The 26610-nt window shown below is 40.1% G+C and overlaps 1 protein-coding gene across 1 annotated transcript in view; it reads left to right on the plus strand.

Moving 5' to 3' along the window:
- Positions 1-421: 421 nt before the first annotated feature.
- Positions 422-26610, plus strand: part of MAP3K20 (mitogen-activated protein kinase kinase kinase 20) — a gene marked incomplete at both ends in the record, with an annotated part of 81104 nt that continues 54915 nt past the window's right edge. The window contains 3 exons of the mRNA XM_079538952.1: positions 422-462; positions 550-739; positions 24022-24109. Of these exons, the coding sequence (XP_079395078.1) occupies positions 422-462; positions 550-739; positions 24022-24109 (319 nt within the window). The remainder of the gene's footprint in view (positions 463-549; positions 740-24021; positions 24110-26610) is intronic.

Consider the following 26610-nt stretch of genomic DNA (forward strand, 5'->3'; position numbering starts at 1 on the left):
CTTGGCACATGCTTCACAATTCCGCATATTGTAACTTAGATAAATTACTGTGAGCTCGCACTGCGCTGTAACGTGCACAGAACTGACTCACTTGGAAAGAGACATTTGTTGTGGCCAGGCTTCTGGGCGTCCCAGCGCAGTGCTTGTACCTGGCTGGCAGCGGGCACGCCGTGTGCTGTGTGTGTGCTTGGCATGCCCGAGCTGCTGTGTGAGCTGGGAGCTGAAAGCACAGCTCCGTTCACCAGCAAGCTTGGTGCTGGCAACACGGAGGCATGTGTGCTTTCTGCGCGGCTCCTTCCAAGGTGCTTGGGAGGAGTATTTTTAGTCTCTTCTGTCTCCCAGCTGTTCCTAGTAGCTTGTGCAAATAATGTAAACATTTGCACAGCCTGTTGGGCAGTGAGCTTGTAGGCTTTTTCTTCTTATGCACAGTAGATTTTTGCTGCAGCGTGCTTGTTGCAACAGGTTCTTGTTTTGGGGTGTCTGAACGTAGGTAAGAATGTCCATAAATCTGTGGTGAGTGTGTAATGATTACAGCTTTTCTCTTTGCAGGTTTCGCTGTGGTATATTTTGTCATTATGAGATGTCGTCTACCAGTGCTTCATTTGTGCAAATTAGATTTGATGACTTGCAGTTTTTTGAAAACTGCGGCGGAGGAAGTTTTGGGAGCGTCTATCGAGCCCGATGGATTTCTCAGGACAAGGAGGTGGCTGTGAAGAAGCTGCTCAAAATAGAAAAGGAGGTAAGAGTTTACTTCTAGTTTCTTTGCTGTGAAAACAAGGACATAAGTGCCTTTTGTCTTCTGTTTTGTTAATTGAAGCAATTTACCCTGGTTTTTATTTGTTTCATTATGTAAGTGCATGTTGGTACAGCAAATACCTACCGACGGGGCTCAGTCTGCATTTGTCTCTGATTTAAGGTGTTTCTGTTAGTGTTTTTTTTTTTTTTTTTTTTTTTTTTTTTTTTTTTTTTACCACCCTCCTCTGCCTTCCTGGTGCAGCAACTCCTCTCTGTTCTGACCCAGAGGAGGAGGAAAACTGCACCAATGGACCCAATAATTCTAATTTGATGACACTGACCATGTAATTAGGTGGAAGTATCTAGTGTTTCCTGTCTCTGCATGCACTGGTTTTCTCCTCCGTATGTGTGGTCACAAGCACTGTGGCTGGTGTCTGTACGTTCACTACAGGTGCTGCACGTGCTGCCGGGCGGTACTTCTGCCCTGCTGCTGCAGGAGCTCCCGGGCAACTCTGTGGGCTCCAAGCTGCCCACAGCTGCGCTTGTCTCGCAGTGTGGTTTAAGGCTAACCGGCACACCAGTCACCTTGTCCAGTGGCTTCCTGTGGGCCTGGGAAGACAGACGGGTCCTTTAGCAATTCTATGGGAAAAGGCAGAATGACTGCTTACTGCAGCTTAGTCGTCTGTAAGAGGTTTACCTGGAAATCCTCTTGACCCTTAGCTCTGCACAGCCCCAGCAGAGATGCGGTGCCTGCCGTCCTCGCAGAACCTTGGACTGTGTGCAGGTCACTACCGGGGCTGCTCCATGCAGCAATGGACAGCACCAAACTCTGTATAATCTTACATTTATACGGGATATCATTTTATAACACAATATCATTAGAGCGTTTTAGAAAGATAATTAGAAGTGGAAGGACAGCAAAGCGGCTGTGAGGATGACATGCTCAGGAAATAACCAGACACTTGAATTCACCTACTGTTGCAGTTACTGAGTTAGCTTAGTGATGTGATAAGCGTGTTTGATCATGATTATGCAAGTTCCTGTCTAAAATTGTGTGGAAGGATCTCATGTTTCTTCCTGTTGACGATGGTGAAAGGTGTATGCATTCTGTCCAATGTCAATTTGCACTGCTCTCTGTGTACTTTTTGACATTAACAAATATTAAAAATCAAAAGATAAGTAAAATCAGTGCTGGGCAGCGTCTGTAAAGCACGACTTCAAAGTCAGACCGCTGGCAGATCTCAGTAGCAATCAGTGAAGCATCTTTATTGAATAGATTCATCTGTTTTAGATGTGTTGTTATGTACTACAAGCGCTTTTGAAAGACTACTTTAGAACAGTATTACTGCACTTATGATGTCATAAACTATAACAGAATGGGAGGTAATGAAGAAAGTAGGACAGCCACTTATCTATCACTTGTGTATCACCTGATACGTTTGAGACTATTCAAATAACATATTTTCTGTAAACATCCAAATGGAAAGTTCAGCTTGTAATGAGGGATACAGGTTGGGAAAAGGAAACTGTATGCTGGAAAGAATTTAGTATCATTTGAGGATTTGTTTAGATATTAATGAAGGTCTGCACCCTTTTCATGGTGGTGTTACAAGTGAAGTTAATGCCCTTGCATATATGGATGAGGATCAAGTCTTGTTTTTCAGAACTGGTTTTTGTCTGGGTAAATGGCACCGGGAGAGGATGTTAAGCAGTAGGTGCAGTCCTGGCTGTGCTGTTCCTGCAAGAATGCTGACAAACTGGAGAGGCAGCCCTGGGAAACTGCAACACAGAGAGAGTGGAAAGTATAGGGATGCAAGGGTGTGAGGGGGACATGACAGTTAGGAGTGTTGACAGAAGGAGGCGAGTGCTTTCAAGTACAAGATCTGTGTGTTTTCCTTCAGACTGGTTACCATTCGCAACTTAAACAGAAGGCTGAGTTGTAGTTGGAAGCAGCTGGTGTGGACACCTTTTCTTGGGAGCTCTTAGGAGAGGCAGGATACGGGCAACTGCTGATACCTTAAATGTGCCTAGAAAGCTTTGTGAGAATCAGTCTGTCAAAAACCTTAGAGAGTTAATTTAAAAAAAAACAAGAGCTTTCTTACAACAATTGCATTTTCATACAAAGAGAATGCTGGGCTCATTTAATCTAGTAAAAGGTAAAGTAAAAAGCTATTATAAGAACTAAAGGTTGGGATCTGAAGCCAGACAAATTAGAATGGGAAATAAAGCACAAATTATAAGGAGTGAGGATGAGTAACACTTGGAACAGACTACAGAGAGAAGGAACAGAGTTGAGAATCCTTCCCATCTCTTCATGCCTTTACATTGAAATGTCTGTTTGGACAACTACTTGTGTCAGGTTGTTGAGCTCAGCAGAACAGAGCCTGGTGAGGTGTCCTGTCCTGTGAAATGCTGGAGGCCAGCCTCAGTGGTCTAAAAGTCTTTTCTGACCTTAATGGCTGTCCGTCTGTTTACATACAGTGTTTGTCTGTAGTATGTTTATCTGTAGTTATGACAATATTGAATGTCAGTGACTTCATTGTGCTGAAAGTCATGGTGAGGCAATGACTCTTGTGATAGCGGTAGGAAAATAACTTGCTCTAACTGTATGTAGATGTTTGGAAAGCTTGCATTTAATCCAGAAAACTAATTGTTGCCCTTTCTGACTTCTTTGAAAGGAAATGTCCTTTTTAACTCCGTGACTGATTGTTTTTTATTTCTCTTAACTGCTGCCAATAATCCATAACAACTGAATAAAGAGAAAACAGAGCAGAGTTGGGAAAAGCTTGCTCAGAGGAATTTCATGCTTGCCGAGTCTGAGGGGCACAAGCCAAGTGAATAGAGCTGTGGTGTCATTCTGCAAATATGTTGTATCTGTGCTTCATTTTATTAAACAATCCCAGCTAAACCAGGCTTTGTGTTAGCCAAATGGCTAGTAAGTTCTGACATGTAAAACAGAGCATTTTTTGTTCCAGTACGTAGCAGCATCTCAGACTAAAACACATTCTCAGCAAAGCTGATAAATACTTAAAAGAGTGTAGCTCAATCAGTTCTCTTCAAAATTCTTTCAAATGTGGAAAGTCCTCTGCAAAGCACTGCCTCTTTATGGATGGGTAGTAAAGTCTGTGTGCCCAAGAAGAGGTGCATGTTCCTGTGGATGAGTACAGCTAAATAGATGCATGGACAGAGCAACCCTCTGCAAGGCCCTGATTAGAGTATCGGGCCCAAGACTTGGGGCAGAACTTCTGCTGATTAAGCAAACCTTAAGTGTGTCCTGAGTGATTAAGTAATGACAAAAACAAATTTAAATTGCAGTTTTGCTGTCCTGTATGAGCACTCTGGTAACGTTTGGTTTTAAAGAGATTGTTTTATGGGAAATCAGATTACCAGCATGATGTTTATGATGCATACAGAGCAAGAAGAAATGCCTCTGCTGATCAGGACCGTGCTTCTTCGCTGTGAGCTTTGTGCTGCTGGAGTTTTACCTGAAACTTGCTCTGAATTGTAATGTGTTCACTCTCTAGGAATGCTCTGTGGCTTGGGAACCCTGTGCTATCATTGAGCAGTAGTGTTACATCTGGCTTGCTTACTTCAGCTGTTGAAACTGTAGCACTTGTGTAGGTTTGCTGGGTTCCATGCAGTATGGCTGCCCTTGGAGCCCGTCCCGGGGCTGGCAGTGGCCTCAACAAGCTGCGGGGGGAGATGGGAACACCAGTAAAATGCAATTGAGATCTTACTGGAAAGTGCTGCTGCTGAACTAACAGCCACTCGTGCAGAAAACATGTTAACCGGGTCTGATGAACAGTGCCTGCCTTGTTCAGTCATGTCTGTGCGATGCAAATGGATTTTATGAGGCTCGAGAATAAAAGCATGTTTTTGCTGGTTTTTGTGCCATGTTGCTGGAAGTTTGGCTGTTAGATTTTCTCGCATGTAACACACTTGTACAATAAGCTTTAGGGGATCTTTTCAACTACTCTATAAAACTTTTCATATGGAAAATAATGCAGCTGGTTTCTTCTTTTTATTTTATGATGCACTTTTGGAAGGGACTGTCCAGAAGATGTTGGTTGTGCCTGTAACTTTCAAACTGCATGAATTAAGTTTAATCATCAGCATGTCTCTGGCCTTACCTCACTCATGTTTGTACTCATAACAGAGTGCGTGGTAATTTTAATGTAGGTCAAAAGAGTAGGACTGGGAATGGCTTTCAGGAGTAATATGAGAAAAACAACAGAGTAAAATAGAGCAAAACAAGCAAAACCAAACTGAAATTGATACAAAGCCCAGACAAAACTTAAAATACTAGATGTTTTTGCTTGCAGTTTATAGTTATCGAGGGTGCTTGGGTGCCAGTCTTGAATGATGACTTCTTTCTGGACTCTAGCTGCAAGGAAGGGCAATACTGATGCTTTTTTAATATTTTATTAGATCTTTCCAAGAGCTTCCACGAATATTAGCCCTTTCAGTTCTGAATTGGTCAGTTTGTGAAGTGATTCAAGAGAACATCTTGAGAGGGCAGCAAACTCAGGGCTCCCAACCTGTGCTCCCTGCATGCTCGTAGCGTTGCAAACGAGCTATGAAAGGTGACCCAAAGTATTTCCTATAAGCACAGGAGTCCGACTTCTCAGAGATCTGCACCTATACTGGAAAATTACAGAGTTCACTATTTATTGTTGTTTTTTTTTTTTTGAAGGTTGAATATCCCCAGTCTAAGGATCTCGTGGGTACATATCCAGCCCAATAGTTATCTAAAGGAATGCTTCTGTATTTTGTCAAACGTTTTATTTCTTTGCAGTTGTATTTATTATATTGAAGGTAGGCTTTCTTTTTTTTTCTTTTTTTTTTTCCAATACAGTGATTATTTTGTTGGTGTTTTTTGTTTCTTTTTTATATTTTGTTAAAGGGAATGGCTTAGAGTGCTTCTCTTAGTGCTATGGTATTCCCAGAAAGATATCAGAAGGATACCTGGTGCCTTTGCCTGCTCTGTGGCAGCTGTGAGGATGGGCTCGGGTGCTCCTTATGTCTTATACTTTGCATCTCACAAAATAAACCATGGTGAATAGGACAGACTTCTGCAAAACATCTCTGGCTGTGTCTGTTTTTGGTTTTACCCTACTCTTGGCCTTCATTCAAGAGAGATTTTCTTGAGAACTATTTGTTTTTGTAAAGGAATGTCATGTTCTCAGGTCTCAGGAAAGTCAGTGCATTAGGAGATTTTCTTAGTGGATGTTTTGGGTAAGAATATTGTAAGTATGAAGCAGAATATGCATTAAAACCAAAATGAATTCAAAGCCCCCTGGTATTTGGGAGATAACAGTCTAATGAAAAAATCATTCAACGTTGCCAGATACGTCTGTTCCTGGGAAGAAGTGGCATGGCTTTCATTTTGCCTGTTTTAAAGAGAGGCTGTATTTTGCTAAGTTTTATTGTACTGATTTTATTATTATTATTTATTTATGTGTTTAAACATTTTATGGCAAGGTTTTCATTAGATGACTAACATCTTTTGGAGTTACTTCGTGTGAATAATGAATATTTGTAGTACAAGCTGTGTGGCTTATTGAGATTTTTTTGACCAGCTTAATTTGAGCTTCTTACTGGCTGGTGTATACATAGTTGTTCTAAATCAAGCCAATTATGGCTTAATTTGATTTAGACATTAACTTCAATGAAACTGGCATGGAAGACTCAGACTGGCACTCAGCGTTTTCAGAAGTTATTTTGGTTCACTTGAGACACAGTGACCGTCAGTGTTGTCATCTGAGCTTGCAATAAATGGAAAACTCTTATGCACTGGTGAATCTCACTATAGACTCATGTTAAGAAGTTATCCTATATATATATATGTGTATCAGCTAAAATACCAGATTTTGTACTGAAATTGTAAAGAGTGAAGTGCACATTTTCTCCTGCTGACCGTTAGACATCTGTGAACAATAACTTCACAAACTTGATGAACAGCTAAATAAATAAAAATGCATTGGATTTTTTGTGTTGCTGCCTTTCTCCTGATTCTCTTGAATTATCCTGAAATTTGTCAGGGTAAAGAAAAGCTACTGTGTGTGTGCTGTTGGCCAGGCAAATGCAGGCAGTTTTCATAGCTCAGTTAATGCACGTGCGTTGTCCAAGAGTATCTGTGAGGGGTCTAGGACCCTTTCAATTTGGTTGTCTTTACATTTGCATTTTCAGAAGGTGCAACATCTGCAGGCAAGTGTTAACACCAGTTTACTACAAATTGTCAGTAAATAGCCTTTCTGTAAGGGAAAAAATGTGTTTCTGTTGATTATTTGAATAGCACTCTTCATTTTTGTTTTTGTACTCACAATATCCAGCCTATCTTGTTATTCTTAAGTGTTCTTCCAATTTGAAATTAATTTAATTCCATTATATAATCTCTCAAAAATAATTCTGCTGCAAATTTTTGTTACTGCTGGTGTTGCCAGTAGATACTTGGTCTCTATTAAGGCTGGTTTGTTTGTTTTTCTCTAAATACATTTCTCCTTTTTCTGTCATCTTTTTGCATGGGCTCAGTTATTATTTACAATTTGGAGGAGAGGTTGTGGTGATTATTTCTCTATGCCAGTAACCTCTGACATCAAATTGGTGCTCTTCTATGTCCCCTCCCACGACATTTGCTGACCCTGGGCTTCTGTTGAAGTGAACAACAACTGTGCAGTGGTATTTTGGGATGCTGAAGCTGTACTGAAGCGTCAGTGTAGGAATCTCACAGACTTAGAAGAGCTCCTTTTCTCTCAGTGTGCTGTTTTAGGCTCTTTGCTAACTAGATACAAACAATTGAGAGTTAGTTCAGATTAGTCTTATCTCTACATTTATCTAGCTCTTATTTTCTTAAAGCAAACTTAAGATAATGAAATCACCGTACAAGTGGTGTCTATTAATAACTTTATGCTAAGTGCTTGTGTTTGAGGGACAGGTGACAATCAAATATCTGTGACCAGCTCTGGAGTCCATTGGTGTTGCAGTCCCTGGGAGCTCTCATTAGATAATCCACATGCATTGCCACGTGTGGAATGGCACGTTACCATTTCTGACGATACCAGAGTTGCTGCTGAGGTATAAGAAAGTATTTTAAATTTCTTGTAAGTTTTCTGTCTTGCTGTATGTAAGCATGTGGTTGATGAAATGCAGTTCAGAGCTGTGCTATGCCCTGCACTGTGGAGCCAACGGCCCATTCCCACTCTTTGTTAGTCAAAGCTGAGCAGAGCAGCTGTGGTCTTGACTGGAGTACCCCAAAATACCCACTACGTGCATTGTGGCAGTGCCATTCTGAACTGTTGGGTTTTGTCCCCTGCCACTAAGAGTCTTGGTAAAAACTAAGTATGCCCTCCTTTTCTTGCCTAGTCTTTTTTGTCTTTAATTTTTCCCTGGCTGCACATGAGTTGCATGAGGGGGCACAAGATTTCATTGAAAGTGAAGTTGAAGAGTATATAGATTCTAACTTTGTGTGAAGCATCAAAATCAGTGTGATTTTAATTGTAAATGATGCAGCTCTGCCTGTAAAGCTTATTGCGTGCTTACCTATTGCAACTTATTAAGGTGCTGATAGAGAAAGTTTCCTTTTTAAGAGGACAGTATAAACAGTGAGAGGGAGCACTGCAGCCTGTTTATTTTAGCAGGCGGCTGCTGAGAAGCCCAGGGAATAGCTCTGGATTAACCCTTCTCACACTCAATTGATCACACAGTTGATCAGCAGGGCAAGTAAGGAGCTGCTGTCCTGGTCCAGTTGCCTCCAGGATGCCCTGTGTGCTATCTTTTGTGTGTTTTGTGGTCCCCAGGTGAAGTGCTGGGGAGAAAGACTGTTTGCAATCATTCTGCATAATTTTCTGTTTCTGAAAGCCCCTGGAAGCCAGGTAGCAAAAGTGGCAGCAACCATTTCTGTGCCACCTTGGTCCCCTCCAAGGGGCTCAGGGCAGCTGGGCCCACGGGATGTGGCAGCGCTGGGCCTCGCTGTGAGGGGAGTGTGCCATGTGTGTTCCCTTCCTCCTCTGCCTGTATTTGTGTTCTACTCTCAGACTCCCAAAACCTGAGGCTTGTGATGGCTGTATGTTTTAAGGAAAGGAGAGAAAGAAACATGTCGTGATGCACACTGTGATTGCATTTTTTTGCGTGTGTGCTGGGCATGTGATTTTCTAGTAGGTATATTAAAAACAAGCATAGTTTGTTAAAACAAAAAGACCTGAAAACTAACCTTTGAGTTGCTGCAGGAGAGGCAAGGAAGCTGTTGGTGGACAGAGGATTCAGTTGTCTGATATTGAGTTCACATTTGGAATGTGAGGAAAAAACATGCGGGCTGTGCAGTCATCAGCTTTTATATGAGAACATGGATTTTTATCTGGCAGAGGCAGGAGATGAGATGTGCGTAGGTTGTTGTTCTGGAAACTTGCTAAGATAATCTAATTGCTGCACCTTCTGGTGAGTGATTGGCATTTTCCAATATAATATCTTTTCCTTTGTAGAGTCACAGAACAATGAAAATGTAATGCGTGCCAGTGTGCACTTACAGGGCAGAAGCGTCGCAGAATTACTTTTTGTCTAATCATATAATAGCCTTTGTTTTAGTAATGCTAGGTGTGTTTGAGATGATCCTATCAGCCATGGTTGCTTATGAATAGTTGTTGCTGTTTTTCCAGTGAACTGTGCACCTTTAATCTTCTAAACTGAGGAGGAGACTTTTTACTTTGATTTCTTGGCGATGTGTCTGCATGCGCTGGATAAAGTATGTAGCAACAGATGGATAAAATCCAGAGCTGTTGAACTAATTTTGCTCTGGTCACATTGCAAACCACTTCCCTGTTGGTGCTGTATTTCTGGATGGAGGCCTATAATTTCTCACTGACGGGTAGTAAGGCTCAGTCCTCCCAAGGTAAACAAGCATACCACTGTTTCTTAATAAACTTAAAATGTGTGGTGTGAAGCCTCCTGTCTTTTTATTCTTATGTTATCTGAAATGTAGTAAAAAGGGAGAAATTCCTTGCTTGTTCCAGGCCGTTACTGGGAGGAGCAATGAGTAGTGCCACTAACGGGGTGCCTGCCTTAATAAATTCTTTCAGGGTAAGTGACACTTGATTCTGTGACAACACTGGCGTCGGCTGTTAGCACGAGTGACATGTTCATTGCCTTGAAACTGTGACCCAAGTTTCCTTTTTGGGAAAGAAAAAACCCATAGACCCCTTCAAAGACTAGGGCAGTTGCTTTGTTTGTCTTTTAAAATCTCTGTTTCTGCCTTTTTGCTTGGTCAGTGTTTAGAACCATTAAAAAAGTAAACGTGACATGAGGACCGAGATCCTGCAGCTAGAGCTCCTCTATAATTACATATTCGGCCACAACAGTACAAAGGAAAATGAGAGTCCCTTTTTCTTTATGTACCACATTTCAGTTTTCCCTTAGGTTTAAATTGGCATTTTGGACTATGTTCACTGGAGCCACTGAAGTGCTTATCAGGAAAAGAAGGAAACAGAGGGAGGGAAAGAAAGATAGATTTCCAAATGACAACCTTTTGAATAGTCCAAGTTCAATCCCTAAAACAAAAAGTGGAATCTTTTTTTTTTCTAAATAATGTGCTCTACAGTCTCACCTCTCATCTTGAGAAACATGAAAGAGCAAGTAAAAGAGATGACCCAAATCACAGAGTTCCTTTGAAAGAAGAAATTCAGCTGTTTTGAACACTTACAATCAAAGGAAGTGGTTTCCCTAATTACATGAACTATGTGAAATCTCTCAGAATAGCTCTTCCACCCCAGGATTCCTTGCACTTTAGAAGTTTGCATAAAAGCTCACATGGTGAATCAGATGCAAAGTGTTTGATTCAAATTTTATTAGACAGAAGTGAGCATACATTCATATCTCTGGGTTTGACAGCTGGTTGGGTTTGGACCACAATCCTGGTTTTGATGGATTTCAGTCCTATACTTTAAAATCTTTCACTCTTTAGGTTCTCTGGTGAGATGCCCCTTTCAAGAGAAAAGTGGAAATGAAAAAATGGAGAAGGGATAGAGGGGTGCTTTTGTGAGCTTTCGGTTGAGGTTTCTTCACCCTGATTAGGCTATTCATTGTTGCAAAAATCCATCCCTGTATACAGCTTTTAAAAGAATGAGGAATGAAATTCCTTCAGAATTTAAAGAAGCCATCCATCTTAAAATACATATTTTGAAGAACTGGATCAGAACTATATAATTTCAGTATACTTCTGGTACCACCATTTGCTTCAACCTGTCAAAATGCTGAATTCAGTACAGCCTTTGAGCAAAAAATGGATCTGTTCAGAAGGCTGTTATACCGTCTGTTTTCTTTTTGTACACAAAATGATAAAGGTACATTAGTCTGAACTAAATAGTGGCTACATACAGAAACATGCAGAATACTTCTAAAGGCTTAGCATCTGTTCATCAAGATTTCCTTTTCAGAAGAATGGTTTTGGTTTTTTGGTGGTTTGGCAGTAATGGGAACAAAGCGTATCATTAATGAAGATCTTGAAGCAATGTCATGATAATTTGAAAATATAAGCTAAAGTTAGATGCACCATTTACCCAACTGAAATGCTTAGCTGTATTAGAACTCCAAATTTTGCCGAATAGGAGTACAATTTTATTTCTTCCCCCCCTCCCCAGGAAATATCTTTATTTTGCTAACAGGTTTATTACCTACTGACATAGTTAGATTTTAATGAAAGTTATGAGTGTTAATTGCAAAACTGTTTGTCCTCTAAATGCTAGAGATAGGTATCTAATCTTTATCCATTTAAGACTATGATACTTCCTTGCCAAACAGCCCCTGAAACTGATAACACAGGGCAGTCCCTGAAGATGCAATATTAAGATTTCACTCACTAGTGACTGCATAAGTTATATTTTCCAAATTTGCAGTAATGCGATCATACTTGCTCTTTACAACAGCAATTTCCAAATGGTCTTCTATTTTCCCCTCAGACTCAACTACGGTAATTTTACCCAGATTTGATAAAGACAAAGATAGTTGAAGAAATTGGCACTGAAAGGAGGCATCACAGCCCTCTCAACTGCAACAATTCAAACACAAGAAGGGGAAAAGCCAGAAGGATTCTGAGTGCCTTCTAGGTGCACAGGGTCAGCCAAACCCTCTTTATGGTGACACTTAGACTGATCGCAAGATGTCACTGACTGTTTGAAGAGGAAATGTTACTTTGGGTGTTTTTTTTTCCTAACCAGACTGCATCTTTTCTGTAAGAGAGTTCATCCTGAAGTCCAATTCTTACTTTTCTGTGCAGAAGAGAGGACTTTTTGTGGAATCAGGGACACGTGTCATAGAAGTGAACACCAGAGCAGTTGTGCTGCCAGTATGGTGTGCAGCACATTTGCAACACATACTGCAAAGGTGGAGAAATTCTTGTAGCTGTACAGCACTGTGGCAGGGTGATGGCACGATCCAAAGAGCTCTGCCCGTGCCATCTGGAGAGCTGTGTCTCGTAATCAGCTTTGCTGAAGCATGGTTTTCTTGGTTGAAGAAGAATCTTTAAGGTTTTAAGTGTTGTCTGTCTTGATAGTGGTGTGGAGAATTGTACATGCTCATGTCATTCCTTGCTGGGGGGTTGATTTCCCTCTGCTTGTAAATTAGAGCAGTCCTCAGAGGAGGAGTTGTTTACCTCTGGCACTGGAAGGTGGGAAGCAGTGGTATGTGCAATGCTTTTATTCTTCTACCCCAGAAGACACGTTCCAGGTTTGAATGAGCTCTTTATCAATGAAGCAGCACATAGCTCCTGAGCCCTGGACCTGTCATCCTTGTGGTACTCCAAGTACCAAAACAAAACAGCAAGCATGTGGGGACAGATGAAGGAAATGTCACACGTTGAGACCTGTCTGGCTGAACAGGAGGAGGGACAATTATTTGGAGATGCAGGTTGGTTTTGCTGCATTTGTTTACATAGCTGCAGCATGTGGCGTCCTCCTCAGCTTTTCAAGTACAGCCCATGTGAGAGGGGGGTTTCATTATTACAATGCATACCGTGACCCTGGTCCTGAAGTTCCAGTGAGTTCATGAAATACCACATTCCATCTACCTTTTTACTGTTTAATTTATTAGAAGACCTCGGGAAGCCCAGGTCAGAATGGCAGGGGAAGTAGTGTAAGTGAAATGTTTTGTAATCACAAAACAGATTATCTGAATTTTTTCGCTGGCTTTTTAAATATTCGTATTTCCCATTGGGTTTGTATGCATCATTTATTTCTGATTTCTGGATTTTTTTCTAATAAAACGATGAAAGACAAAATTCAAATGAAGTTTGGAGGAGCAGATTACTGGAAATAGAAACAAATGGAGAAAAGGCAAAGCTGACTGCAAGATGTTCTTTCCCGTTGCGCATTTACCCCCATAATATACTGTGGTTACATAGTGGAGTATTACTGCAGTACTGTTGTTTTTGCGTTGTGGACTGTTTGTCTATGCAAGTTAAAACAGTTCTCAAAAAACATTTGGTACACCCATAGTGTCAGAGAGTGAAAAGTAATGGGAGATGTGATGCTGTGATTCTTCCTTGTAACTCTTAAGAGAAAATTCATCTGGTTTGCATGCGTTCTCATTTATCAAGCCATCACGAAGGCACTGGTCTTCGGCTTCATGTTTGGATGCACTAAGTTGTGTGATTTCCCTGCACCTTGTACATCTGCTGCATATAAAACTTAGAGCCACTGCCTTCACAGGGTACAGGATCACTCTGTAAATAGTATTTGTCACTCCTCCAGGTAGAATGTTCTAGATTTTCAGTTTCTGCAGAGTTCAAAGATACTGGTATTCAGGTTACATCTTTTAAAACTATTTTGAAACTTGTTGTAACATAGAAATGAAAATAAAAGGAAAACAAACAAGAAATAAAGGTTTATTTTCTGAAAACAAATTTTGCATAACAAACAGTAGAAATGGAATGGTTCTTAACGACATGTCTTTGTAAGTAGGTGGCTATGGAGAAGTCTAGATAAGATAAAGAATGTACTGAAGAGAATGAAGGGAAAAACTGAACCTGCATGAGAAATATAAAGTACAACAGTGTTGTAAAAAATGTGTTTTTATGATATTAAGCCTGATTTATAAATATTGCAAGTTTCTTCTCGCAGTGTTTATTTTGGGCATTGTTCTGTTTGAATATTTTTAGTCTCAATGGCAAAAGATGGAAATTTCATGAAGGCAGCATGCAGTAAAATAAAAATGAATGTACTGTACATAATGGTGAGAACTTCAGATTTCAGGATTTTTGTCTCGGCTCTTTTTTTTTTCCATCACTACCTAGTAAGGGTAGCATTTGAGCCAAGTTTCTAAGTACAATGTAATTTTCAAATTTTCAATCTTAAATAAAGAAGAGTGACTTTTCTGGAAAGCAGTTGAAGAATTTTTCCTGAAGCCTTCATTTTTGTGGGGAACAGTGCCTGTCATGGTCTAGGTGCAGGCATAGCTGGAGAGCTGCAGAGAGGGCTGTGGGTCTGGCTGTTGCTTGCTGGGAAGGCGCTGACTGAAGGGCAGTGATGCTCACTTGAGAAGGAATGAGTGATATTTTTGTGGAGTTTCTGTTGTGTCTCCCCAGAGGCTGTTGTTAATCTAAGCAAGGTGAAGGGGAGATAGATCTGTTTGTAACCTGAGGTGGGATGCTTACTGCTTAAGTATAGGAAAAACACTTGGGAAGTCACAGAGATTGTTTGTTCCTCTGAGCTTGGGAGGAAAGTTGATTTGTTGTTCTTACGTGATAAAACCGAAACTGGAAGCAGAGTCACAGGGAAGGCTTTTATGTATGAGAAATTTGTACAGTTGCAGATAAAACTGCTGATGTACGTTATTCCAATAATGCTTTAAAGGAATGTACAGCAGTCAGAGATCCAGATTATAATGGAGTCTTGTTCTCTTGAGATACTGCAAACTTGTGCTGTGTTGTAAGTAAATGTGTCACGAGCAACACATCTTGTCTGTGAAGGAGCCTCTGACGCTTTGTCTGTAACTGGAGACTACTTTTTCTTTTTGTGTCAGCTTCAGCTGGTCACTGCTAGAATTTCTGTGCTGGAAGTTTTGTGTCTGCAAAGTAGGTGGTCCCTGGGTGGGTTGTGATTCTTTGGTTCTCTGTAGTCTCTAAGGGGGTATAGTTTTTGAGTGATAACTGAGGGGGTGCTTTCTACACAGCTCTCAGTCCATTTGGATAGCAAAACCTCACATGGCTCCCCAGCAATTGCTGTTAAAATGTAATGGGCAAGTATCATATATTTTTTGTTCTCATTAATGTCAGCTCAGCCTGTCCTGTTTGGGGAAACTTGTCTGGAATTTTAACAGTCACTAGGGTTTCAGAAAGCTGGGATTGTTTAATTTGGAGGAGGCTCAGTGGAGACCTTATCACTCTCTGCAACTCCCTTAAAGGACGCTGTGTCGAGGTGAGTGTCTGCTTCTTCTCCTGAGTAACAATGATAGGACTAGAGGGAATGGCCTTAAGTTACACAAAGGAGGCTTTGGTTCTGATTGGATTATGAAGAATTTCTTCTCAGAAAGACTGGCGAGGTGTTGGAATAGTCTGCCCATGGGGGTAGTGGAGTCATCATCCCTGGAGGTGTTTAAGGAAAGGACAGATGTAGTACTTAGGAATATGGTTTAGCAGGCAGTGTTGGTGCTAGGGGGATGATTGGACTTCCAACCTTTATGATTCAGTGAGTCTAAGCACTGTTGCTATCTAACTGCAGTAGGTTGACCTTAAATAACTCTAAGGTAGGAGTAAAGTGAGTGCTTATTAAGAGCTTGACATTATTTTTCTTAGTCAAATTACAATTTTTGAAATTGTGTTTGAGAAAATACTTGAGTGTAAATACAACTGGTTCAGAAGAGTTGAGCAGGATCCATGACTACAGCTGCTGCAGTCTTTGTTGGAGTCCTAGTGCTATCTGTACAGCAGATGCTGTATAGAGATCAGACTTCTCTTTTAAACTGTCTCATCCAGATCCCTTACTAATACTCTGTAATCTCAGGCTGAAAATCAGTGCTCTAGTTAGATAAACACGGACTTTATCCAGACACCTCTTTGATACTATCTTCTCTTCTGCTGCTTCTAAGCACTGCCAGAATTTCCTTGAGAGGGGCTCGGTTTTGCCCATCCCTGTTGTACCAGAACATTTTTCCACGAGGCCCGTATGAGATTTGTAGTGACTTTGATCTTGTAAATAATTTCCGCTGATATTTTTCCATTTGTTCATAACCAGAAGGTTATGTTGCATATTAGCCATGATAACCATGATATTTTTGGCTGAGGAGTGAGAATTTAGATGAAGTGAGCAGGAGGCCAGAAAGTTTTCGTATTTCATTATTCCTTAGTATTTTAGAAATGTTATGGGGTTTGTTGCAGGCTTATGTTCAGAGTGCTTGAGAGTAAATGCCAAAATTTCCTGACATTGAGAGGAGAAGTGACAACTACTGAAAACCAAGTGCTCTGTGGGAGCTCAGGAATTTCAGAGGTGCCATTGAGTCCGCTAATTGATTGCTTCTACTCAATTGCCAGTGTTGTGTTGCAGTTGGAGACAGCTTTTTACTGTACATTGGCCTGAATGAAATATTTATCCTCATTTCTAAACTCCTAGACCACTACAGATACATTGTTTATGAAGGTTCTAGGGATTGTGAGTTACTGTGAAAACTACTCTTGCTCCCAGCATGTCTTCATCAGGTGCCTTAATAGTACTGAATGCTGATGCTACTCAATGTGTGATGTCTGATGTCAATGTCTGATGTGTGCTGTTCCTGTGGGCTGTGTCTGGGTGTAACAAATTTTTATTTGAAATCTGTGTGGAAATTAGTTGTTTGCTCATGATCTCTGTGCTATTTTTGTAAATTGCAGTGTAGCTGTACCTCAGAATGCAGTTTTCAAGCTTATTAAGCCTTTTGTAAGGATATCCTGCAGACAGTGCACTTAATTTTATCTTAAATGCTGCGGCTTTTGTCTCTTCTCTGACTGATAGCAAGTTTTTAAACCTTGTCACAAAGAAGACCGTGTGATTCTGTGATGCCTTGGTAACTGCTGGATGGGCTCTGCGAGTGTGCTGTATTTGGCTGCTGTGTGGCAGTGACAGCACCAAGCCGGTTAGCTTCATCTGAGTCCCTTGAACTGCATAAGGTAGAGGGTCTGCTGCCACGTTGCTAGGAAAAAGATCTCCCTGTGATTTTGGGAGGGCTCAACCTGCTTTCCATACACTGAGCAAACCTTTATTTTGCAGTAGTTTGAAGGACATGTTCTAAACTCATTCGGTAGTACATCTAAAGTTGTAATACTCAAATTATCCTTGAAACTGCTGAATTTAATGCAAATAAACTGCAAAGGTTTGTGTAAAAAGTTACCGAAGACTATAAAGCTCAGTTTTCTTTTTGAGAGGCTCGTATACATTTTCTAATACATGGTAGAAATGAAATGTTTTAAAATAAATTACATAAGATTGTGTGAGCCTGTAATATCACATAATAAATTTATGTCCGTATCATTTCAGTGCATTATGCTATGACAGTTTAACAGACTTGTGGTATCTTGGTAATGTGCTTTTTCTTTTTTTCCCCCTCTGAGGCTACAACCTCAAAGTCAGGGCAAGCTATATTAAATTGTCTGTTTCTGCCACTCCACTTAAAAGGTGTGATGATAAAACAGATTTACTGTAAGATGAGTATTACTTTCCTTTATATTTCTTAGAGTTTCTGGGACTTGTAACATTGTAGGACATGATTTTGGGTGCAAATTTGCTGCTTTCAAACATTTGCTCAGTCAAAATGCTTTTAAAAATGAGTTTTGTATGTCATAATAGATGTACTTAGGAGGATGTAATTCTGCTATTGATAACACTGCTGTTGGTGTCACTGTGAGAACATAATTTTATCCTTGTTTTCTAAGATTTACAAAAGAATATTCCAGTAGACTGCATATATGACTGTCTTCTAAGAACAAATACTGATAGAGTTTAAACTTCTTGTTAATAAGCTATAGGGAGTAGCTTTTAACTGGGATAAGTGATCCTACAAATGAACGTGAAAAGAACCCCAGCCTCACAACTGTAATACATAAGAATTGCTTTAAGTAATGCGAGTGCTTTTCAAAATAGGGGATAACTCAGTTCAGTTGGGAGAATGCCCACACTCATCAGAACAAGTGATAACTTTTATTTGCACTTAGAAGATCTCACTGAGGATTCTTTGGCTCTGCCATGTTGATGTAATTTTCATCTTGCTTTCTTGTTATCAGCGACAGTTTAATAGATCTAACAAAATTTCTCCTAATGGGATTATCAGTGTGCTTTGCTTATGAAGAACATTCTTCCTGGGGGGGTCCTAAAGTGCAAAACTTTCGTATTAGTTTCTTAGAAAAGTTTATGAGAAAGCAGTCTAAACTATAGGCAAATTCATGAATGTTTAGCTTGTATCTACTTGGATTTTCTGTTTAGTGTTCAGAACTGTAGTAATTGCATAATATCCCTGCTGTATGATTCTTTTTAAGAATTTCATATTGCTGAAATTCTTTAGGTATTCCTTTATTAATTACTTATTTTGACTTGAAAATTTGTTTCCAGTAATAGATAGCTGTCCAAGACTGTGGCATGATAATTATCCAAAAGAGCTAAGTTAGATAAACTGTTTATGTATCCTGCTCATTAAGATTTGTATTAAGTTTAGCTTTTTAGAAAGAACAGAAAGAATGAGGTAATAAAAATCATTATCTGGCTCCTGGCAAAAGTATTCCCATGTGATTGTATAATGTATGTGTCAAAGCATATAAAACTTAAACGTTGTGTGGAAAAGTATTCTTTTTTTGGGGTGGATGATTTGTCAGCATTGCATATGAGAAATTGGAAGCCTGTAGGATTCTAAGATGCATGTTTTATTTGTGTTTTGTATTTGAACTGTAGCATTAGATGCTGATTACCTTAGCATTGTGCATCTAAAACAAATTTGGGCTTCTCTATCTAGAGAAATGAGTTTCATGATCACTCCTTCTCTTATTATTCCAATAACTTTTGAGTTGATTTTCTCTCTCACTGTCAACTGTTTTTTAACAAAGGACTGTGCAATGCTTTGTTCTCACCTTGCTTACAAAAACAAAAGCTGTCACAGAGGAAAGAGGGGATCCTATTCCACCCAAGAGGTAAACAGTCTTGTAAGGAACAGCGTCATGTACTATATACATCAGTCATTTCACAGAAATGCATTCCTGAGGTACTGGGAAGTTGCAATTCTAATGTGCACTGAATGAATGTATTTTTCATCAGAGATCTTTAAATAAATGTTTAGGATTAATTTGTGCTAGCATTCTTTTTTTTAAATTTGATTGTCAGTAAATAGAATGATTTTAATGAAGCACCAGCTCTTCCAGATGCCCTTTTATTAGACTGTAAAGATGTGAGAGTAGCTATGTTGCAAATCTCCCGAGAACATGACAGAGGTCAAAGCCTCTAAACTGCTAAAGACTTAAAAAAAATGTTTTCAGAGTTGCCTTAAGTGTGTCTAAATACCTTCTTAATAAATGTGACAAACACTTATTTGGAAAAGTAAATAACCAAACTATTGCTCAACGTAATAATAAATATTAGAAGGCTCTTAAGGATTGTTGTATTAATCGGATTCCTTGAGTGGCTAACCATTTCTAACCCTGTAATTTTGCAGAGAATGATGGTGCCTCTTACTGTGCAATTAACTGATTTGTTAGCAGCAGAGCTGGTTGGTGGCTGGCTACCCTGATGGTCTCGCATTTATTTCTCATGTTAATCCTAAACCACAGTGGAAGACCAGGGTGGAAGACAGGCAGTACTTATTCCTCTCCAGCCAGCCACTCCACAGGTACCCAGCAGAAACAGCGATTAATTTGCTGTGGGACCAGTTTGTCCAGACTTGAACAAAAAAACATCTTTTGATGCTGAGAAAACACTGTTGACAGATGTTGTTTTGCAGATCAAGCTGTGCTGGTGGAATGGGTTCCTAGCCAAGCTTTCAATCAATTGTCTTGACTAAAAGCACAAGTTAAAAATTTCCTAGCCTACTTTCAGAGCAGAGTAACTCCAGCAGAGCGAGAAGTTTGGTCTTTGCTAACTTCAGCTGAATCAGGACCAGGAACTCTGACGAGAGCAGCTGGTGCAAGGAGCTGCAGGCGACAACACAGCTGTATGCAGAGTGCCTTGGTCTGCATCCTCTCACACGTGGCTGCAATTAAAGATCTGACGATAAGGCCTTTTCTGCATTCCGGGGTAGTGCCAAATCAGCACTGGATGGCCATTGCCTGCACCTGCAGTCAGCACAACCTTGGAGATGTTGTCAGAGCTGAGTTGTGTGCTGCTCCTTCAGTCCCTGTCAGCATTGTATTTTTACCTGCAGAAAACATTGAAGTTGCAAGTATTTCTGCATAGCTATTTGTACTAAAAACGTGAGAGCAGTACTAGCAGGTCTCGAGGCAGCTGTAGTGGCATGTCAGCCATAGATGAGGTAATTGACACTTTCACATACGTCAATAAGGAGAGATTTAACAGGTATAAAAATAAATTATCCGTTAAGCACTACAGTGCGTAATCCAGACTGGTTCATAGGACACAATTAGTTTGTACACTTAGGGTTTATCTTAATTTCTACTTATACTGTAGGTTTTTGTGAATATCTGGTGGGTTTGATTTACAGTAATACTACAAGAGCCAGTAAGTGAGTATTCAGTTAGAATGTTTTTAACGTCTTTTGTTCTGACCTTGACTTTCTTGATAGTGGTTGAATGTTATAAATAGTGGATTAGGTTTGTTTAGACTCTTGAATACCTCTGCCTTTGAGAAATGACATCAAGTTTGTCATAAGGGAAGTCTGTCAGCAACACTCAGGAGAGGCATATAATTTTACCTGTACTTGTGGTGTAAATACAGGGCAGGTAGTTTTAGCATGGTTTGTTGATCAGTAAATCAGTACCAGATTGTGACTAAGTTTATCATGAGACTAAGAACAATATTCAGCTCCATTGCAATCGGCTTGTATGCTTGAAGAACTCTCAGAAGTTTGCATTGGCATATTTAGGTTCTACTTTTCCTTCAGTTGAGCCTCCTGTAGTTCTATTTCAATCCAACATTTAAAGAAATTAAATAAGTAATATAATGAAGTAACTAAAACTTGCTACTTGCCATCAGGGTGGCTTTAGGAAGGAATTTCTTGCTCACTTAGATTGTATAAGATAGATAGCAGCTTTACCAAAGTAAGTGAGCATGTGATATCCAAGCCAGTGAGAGCTGCCATTCTTAAATAGCCTCTGGAGAGATATGTGCTTGGCAGGATTTTATTCCAAACATCTAGGCATTTAGGATTTAAGTATGAGTCTGATGCTTAAAGGTAATTCCAGATATTCTTCTAAGTGCCTTTGAAACACCAGTCTTTAACCAGTACTTTGTAATTTGCTATGTGAAGGTTACAGTCTTTCATTGAAATATGGTACCTTCTTCTCAAAAAGTACAAAAGCTTCAAAGGTGTGGACTGACTTGCATCTGGTTCTCACTGCAAGGAGAAAGCGTCCTTAAATTGCCTAATATATTTCACAGCTGATCTACAGCAACTGAAAAGAACAGGAGATGAAAGGAATAGCCTAGAATGATTAAAAGTGTTTAGAAAGGATCTATTTTAAAAGTAATGGTCCTTAGGAAGAGTTGGCAATTTTTCTTCCTATGATTCTTAATTTGAGATATCTGTGTGCAATTAGTAGGTGCTTTTCTTAATACTTAGATGGAAGCTTGCTTTGGCATCTGTTAAATCCCATTTTAGAATCTGGACATCATTTTTAATATGATTATAATAGCTGCAGTCGACACAGCATTTCTTCAAACTCCTAGAATGTGACCTTAGTGTGCAATACACTGTAAATAAAATAATCTTTGAAAGTAGTTCTTACTGAATCTTTAAGTAATAAGAGCAGTGCAGCCCCTCCTGTTGCCCTGTGGCTCCAGTGAGGCCCTCAGTGGCCCAGCAGCCCATCACCAGGCAATCTGTGCCCATGGGGTCTGGTACCTCCTTGCATGTGCTCGTCGTGTGGTGATGCAATCCTTCTCCAAAAGATTTGTCTGGTGCTGCTTCTAAATGCATAATGCTGCAGGAATGTTACATGTGGGGCCAGTCATTTAATTTTCGAACAGCCTATTTTGGTAGCAGGTGGTGTGCTGTATTGAATTCATGGATTTTATGTACTATACAAGAAGATAGTTTTTATCTATCCTTGTTAACCTACATATTCAAGAAAATACAGCATAAATGGCTTGTCCGAAGGTGATTGGGGCCTGGTGTGCCTGTCTTGTTTATAGCAATATTCAGGTAGATAGTCAAGGATTACTGGGTCTCCTGGTTATGTAGTGGGAATGCTGATAGAGGACATTCCGCAGTTTAGTATTTCCTGAAGTAATTTTAAGCATAATACAAAAGTTTTTGAAGCACAGTGGCCTTGGGTCTGCTAGCATGTGGAGATGCAGTTTTGAAGGAGTAGGCTGCCATGTCCATTCCAGAGGATGCTATCAAAGATATTGGAGGGCACAGCTGGTAAAATAGGCATTGCCACTGCTGCAGAGGTCAGCTGTACAGGAAGGCTGGTGGGAGGCAGCTTGGAGGGTGGAGCTGCTGCTGCCAAAGCCCTGGCTGGCCCTACACATCCTCCGTCACATCCTGCCACTGCCTGTGGGAGTGTTCATCAGCAGCTGAGGCTTCCCACCTTTGCTTACACAGCTGCCAGTTCTGTTCTTTGATTGCCTTGTGGATGAATTGTGTCCTATGGCCTACTACAGTATGATTTGCTGAAAACGCCATCTGTTTTGAAAATGACTTTTCTGATACTGTGAGAGATCTCTCTCTTCATAGTAGCACCATTTCACTAGCTTGCAGAAGACTGGTGCAACCCAAGTTCAAAGCTATAGTTTGAGATTTAAATGAGTATGCATAAATGTTCATGCATTAGCTGGAGATGTGAATTCAAAACTGTTGAAGTTACTCAGAAAAGGCTTTAAACAGCAACTTTAAACAACAGTTAAAAATATTTGAACCCTCTGAAGTTTGTATCTGTGGTTGTTTATTTACCCATGTATCACTGTTCCAGCTATAAAACATAGGTAAAAAATTGTTGTTTTGCAGTGTCTTTACATTTTTTACAGTAGCACTAGCTACTTTAACATATTTTGCTGCATCAAAGCTGTTAGTCTTTCTAGATTTCAACAAATCTATACAAAGTGAAAGCCACAAAGGAGTGTAATTGGCAGCTCTCTATGCAGATTTGCGAAGACTCACCTTCAGATAAACAGCAACACTCTTACAGTCAGTCAAAGGATCTGAGAAGTGCTCTGTTAGAAGGGATACTTGCTAAGTTCAGAGTAACTGACAGTAACGTTTTCCTTCTTAAATGCACGACTGGTATGAAGTTAGCATACTCTCGACCTATTAGTCTGTAAGTGATGCTCCAACTCTGGTGATTCTGTGATTATCTGTATTTGTACAATACATACTTCTGTTTAAAAATTTGTTTGCAAAATCTTTTGAGTGTTTATTTTAATATACTACTAAAGCAAAACCACTGTGAGGTCTCAAAGGTAATATCTGTTACTTTCCCTCAAAAAGCCTGGTGGACTGTGTGATTTAATGGCTGTGGATACATTTTCAGTATCCTTCAGTCTTTATCATACCTAAAAACATTTTTCAAGTGGAATTCAAAGATTCTGTATATTTATCCAGAATTTCTAAACATCTTCTAATCATCAGAGCCTGCGCTGAAAAACAGTTTCAACCGCACTGCTGGCTATTTGGCAATCTCAAGCATGCTTGCTGTGCATGTTTGTTTAGTCCTGCAATGCATGCGTAGCAAACTCCATGTCTCCAGTAAACATCAGATTGAGCTGTATGGTGCACAGTATGCTCTCAACTGCCTGGAGCTCTGGGCTCACTGATCTCACAGTGCTCTGTACACAAACACAATTTTTGGGTTAAACTTCTACAGCCCTGCCAAATATCGCAGATCTGTCTTTGAACTGCATTTTCTAGGCCTTCAGTTTTTTACAGAGACCTAGCATCTACATCTGTGCCTTGATATGAAGGAATAGTATGATCTTTTTTTCTGAACAAGCTAAGCACTCATCTACCGAACTCACACATAAGGTTTCTACGTTCTAGCCATTTGTGGGTAGTCTTTCCTAGACATGTATATGTATGTGCGTACATATATATGTTAAATATTTGTGTATTTCCGCTGGAGTCTAAAATACCACAGTAAAGGCACCATTCTTAATTGTCTGCCTTTTTTATTTTCAACAGGCAGAAATACTCAGCGTGCTCAGTCACAAAAACATCATTCAGTTCTATGGAGCTGTCATCGAACCTCCAAATTACGGCATAGTTACAGGTAAGGATTTTCATTTGATTTTCATTATGACTCTGTAAAAGTCTGGTCTTATGAGTACACCCGATTTCAGTATTTTGCTGGCCTCGAAAGAGACAACAACATTTGGCACTACGGTTCTGTTTATTGGGTGGCATCAGATGCTGAGTAGATGCAGCTGCCAAAACAAGGCACTCTGTACCACAAAGATAACGAAGTGGGTATAGCTGTAATCTGTCACCTGCTGGGCATATATGAAGATATCCAGAACCTGTTTTTTTGTGTGTAGGTATCTCCAAACTGTAGGCAATATCTTCTGCTTGTCGGCCTTTGCAAATGCTGGCCCTAGCCAAGGTTTCGTTTTGGTGTTAGTTATCTCGAAGGCATCTGCTGGAGAGGATCCACCCCAGATTGTGTGCTGGAAAAAACACAGCTTCTAATCAGCTGTAGAAATCCCTCCAGTGGTGCACAAAACCTGTGGAAATTCACTTACTTCTGCCTGTCTCTTAGACCTTATGTTAACACCATAGATGGCAGCATAATCCTGTGGTAGCACTTCTGAGATGCACAACTGCTTCACTGCCTATTGGATGTCGCAGTTTTGAAACCAGTACCACCAGTACTCCAGAGATGCATGAAGGATGATCTTAGTCTATACTGCTCAGAGGTTAGACTGATGATATCATTATCAGACAGGAAATTAAATACCTTCTTTATGTAATAAAAATCTTAATAAATCAAGTAATATAGCTATAATTTCTAATGCAGAGGTAATAAGTGCGAACTAGAGAGCAGACTAACAAAGCAGATGTGTGATCAGATCATCCAGAATGATGATGTCTGGCTCAGAAAGTCCTCAGTTGCTCTCACAGAAGGTCAGTGTTTGGAGAAGGTCATTTGACATGCTTGCTCATCACTGGACAGAGAACAGCTGAAATAGTTCATTATGTCATTGGGAATATGGACCATCTGTGTGAAGAAGACTATTCTGTAGTCCTCTTTGTTACTGGAAGAGGTCTGAATCTATTCTGGTTAAAGAAAAGAAGAAAAAAAAAAAGCATTCTGATTTTTAAACAGCATTGGCTTCTCCCTGCAGCTTCCAGACTTGAGTTCCTCGGGCTGAAAGGGAAGTAAGGCTTGATTTCTCCAGCTGTTTTCAAATGAGAGAATGGAGATTTAGGAAAAAATGCTAATTGTGCTTGACGTATCTCTCTCGTATGTGCTCTCTCTTTGAGAGGTTTTTACTCCTTGATCTTCTATGTAGTTTTCAGTGCAGCAGTCTTAATCCTGTGGTTTATTCAGAGATCTATGTCCTGCCAGGGAAAAACCCAAATGAGAAGAAAATCCCGAGAACCTAATGATTCTTCAGAATGATGGAGATGAGGACATTCAGCCAAGCATATACTGAGTATTGGCTGTACATAGCATCTTATGTGGGATTGTCAGAGAGTTCTCTGGGACTGCTCTGTCCAAATGATAAAAGCTACATCTGCAGTCAAAACATGTACAGGGATGTATGTAGGTCACTCCAAAAGTAATTCCTCCTATTTATTTCCGTGGAAACCACTACAACAGATAGAAAGAGCACAATAGCACTGATTGATAGAGTAAATTCTCAAATACAAAACACTTTTTTTCAATACGGTCATCACCGCTAGCTATGCATTTTTGCCTGCCATGAACAAGAGCCTGTATGCCATGCTTGTAAAATCTGTGTGACTGTCTGGAACGTACCTTCTCTGTCACCACTGCTGAAATGTATCGCTCACTGCGCTCACATCCACCATTTGGTTTCTGTAAAAGTTCAGTAAGTGTCTATGAATGTCAGTGGGTGCCATTTCTTCCGCATAGAGGAATTCGTTAACAAACCACTGCTCCGTATGCACTTACATGTCAAAGGCCATTTTGTCAAATTCCTCCTCTGCTGCCATTTGCCACATGGCAACACAACATAATGGAATATTGGCAGGAAAGTTCAACCTCTACAACCGTCTGCCTCTGACATTGAGGACCAACGTAGTTAAAACATTTTTGGAGCAGCTCTTTTATCAATGTTACAACTGGTTGTTGAGCCCATTGAGCTGCTAACGTGAATCACATTGTTTTAGATGTTGCAGACTGCAAACAGCAGTCTCGGTGTGTAGCTTTCAGGTCTAGGTTTTGATCACTGCTGCCTCCTCCCAAAGGATTTTTAGTGCTTATGTATCCTATCTGTGTAGATGCGTACAATGTATCCCAGTCAGTGGTAGAGCGAGTCCAATTCTGCATTCACAACCTTACTTTCTAAAGCAAATACCTCTTTTCTATCACTGAAAGAAGTTACCGTGGCAATGTAATTTCCAAATCTATAATTTCATGGTAGAATCCTGTGGCACAATATATACTAGGAGAAATAGTGAAAAATCAAGCTATATCGCTTGAAGATTGCTTGCCTCTGTTCATACAGAGCAGCAAAGGGCTTGGGGATCTCAGTTATCCCTGACTCTGGTGGATCAAATTATGCATTGTAAAGGCATGCAAAGCAT

The sequence above is a fragment of the Tetrao urogallus genome (assembly GCF_951394365.1).
Source record: "Tetrao urogallus genome assembly, chromosome: 8".
NCBI lineage: Eukaryota > Metazoa > Chordata > Aves > Galliformes > Phasianidae > Tetrao > Tetrao urogallus.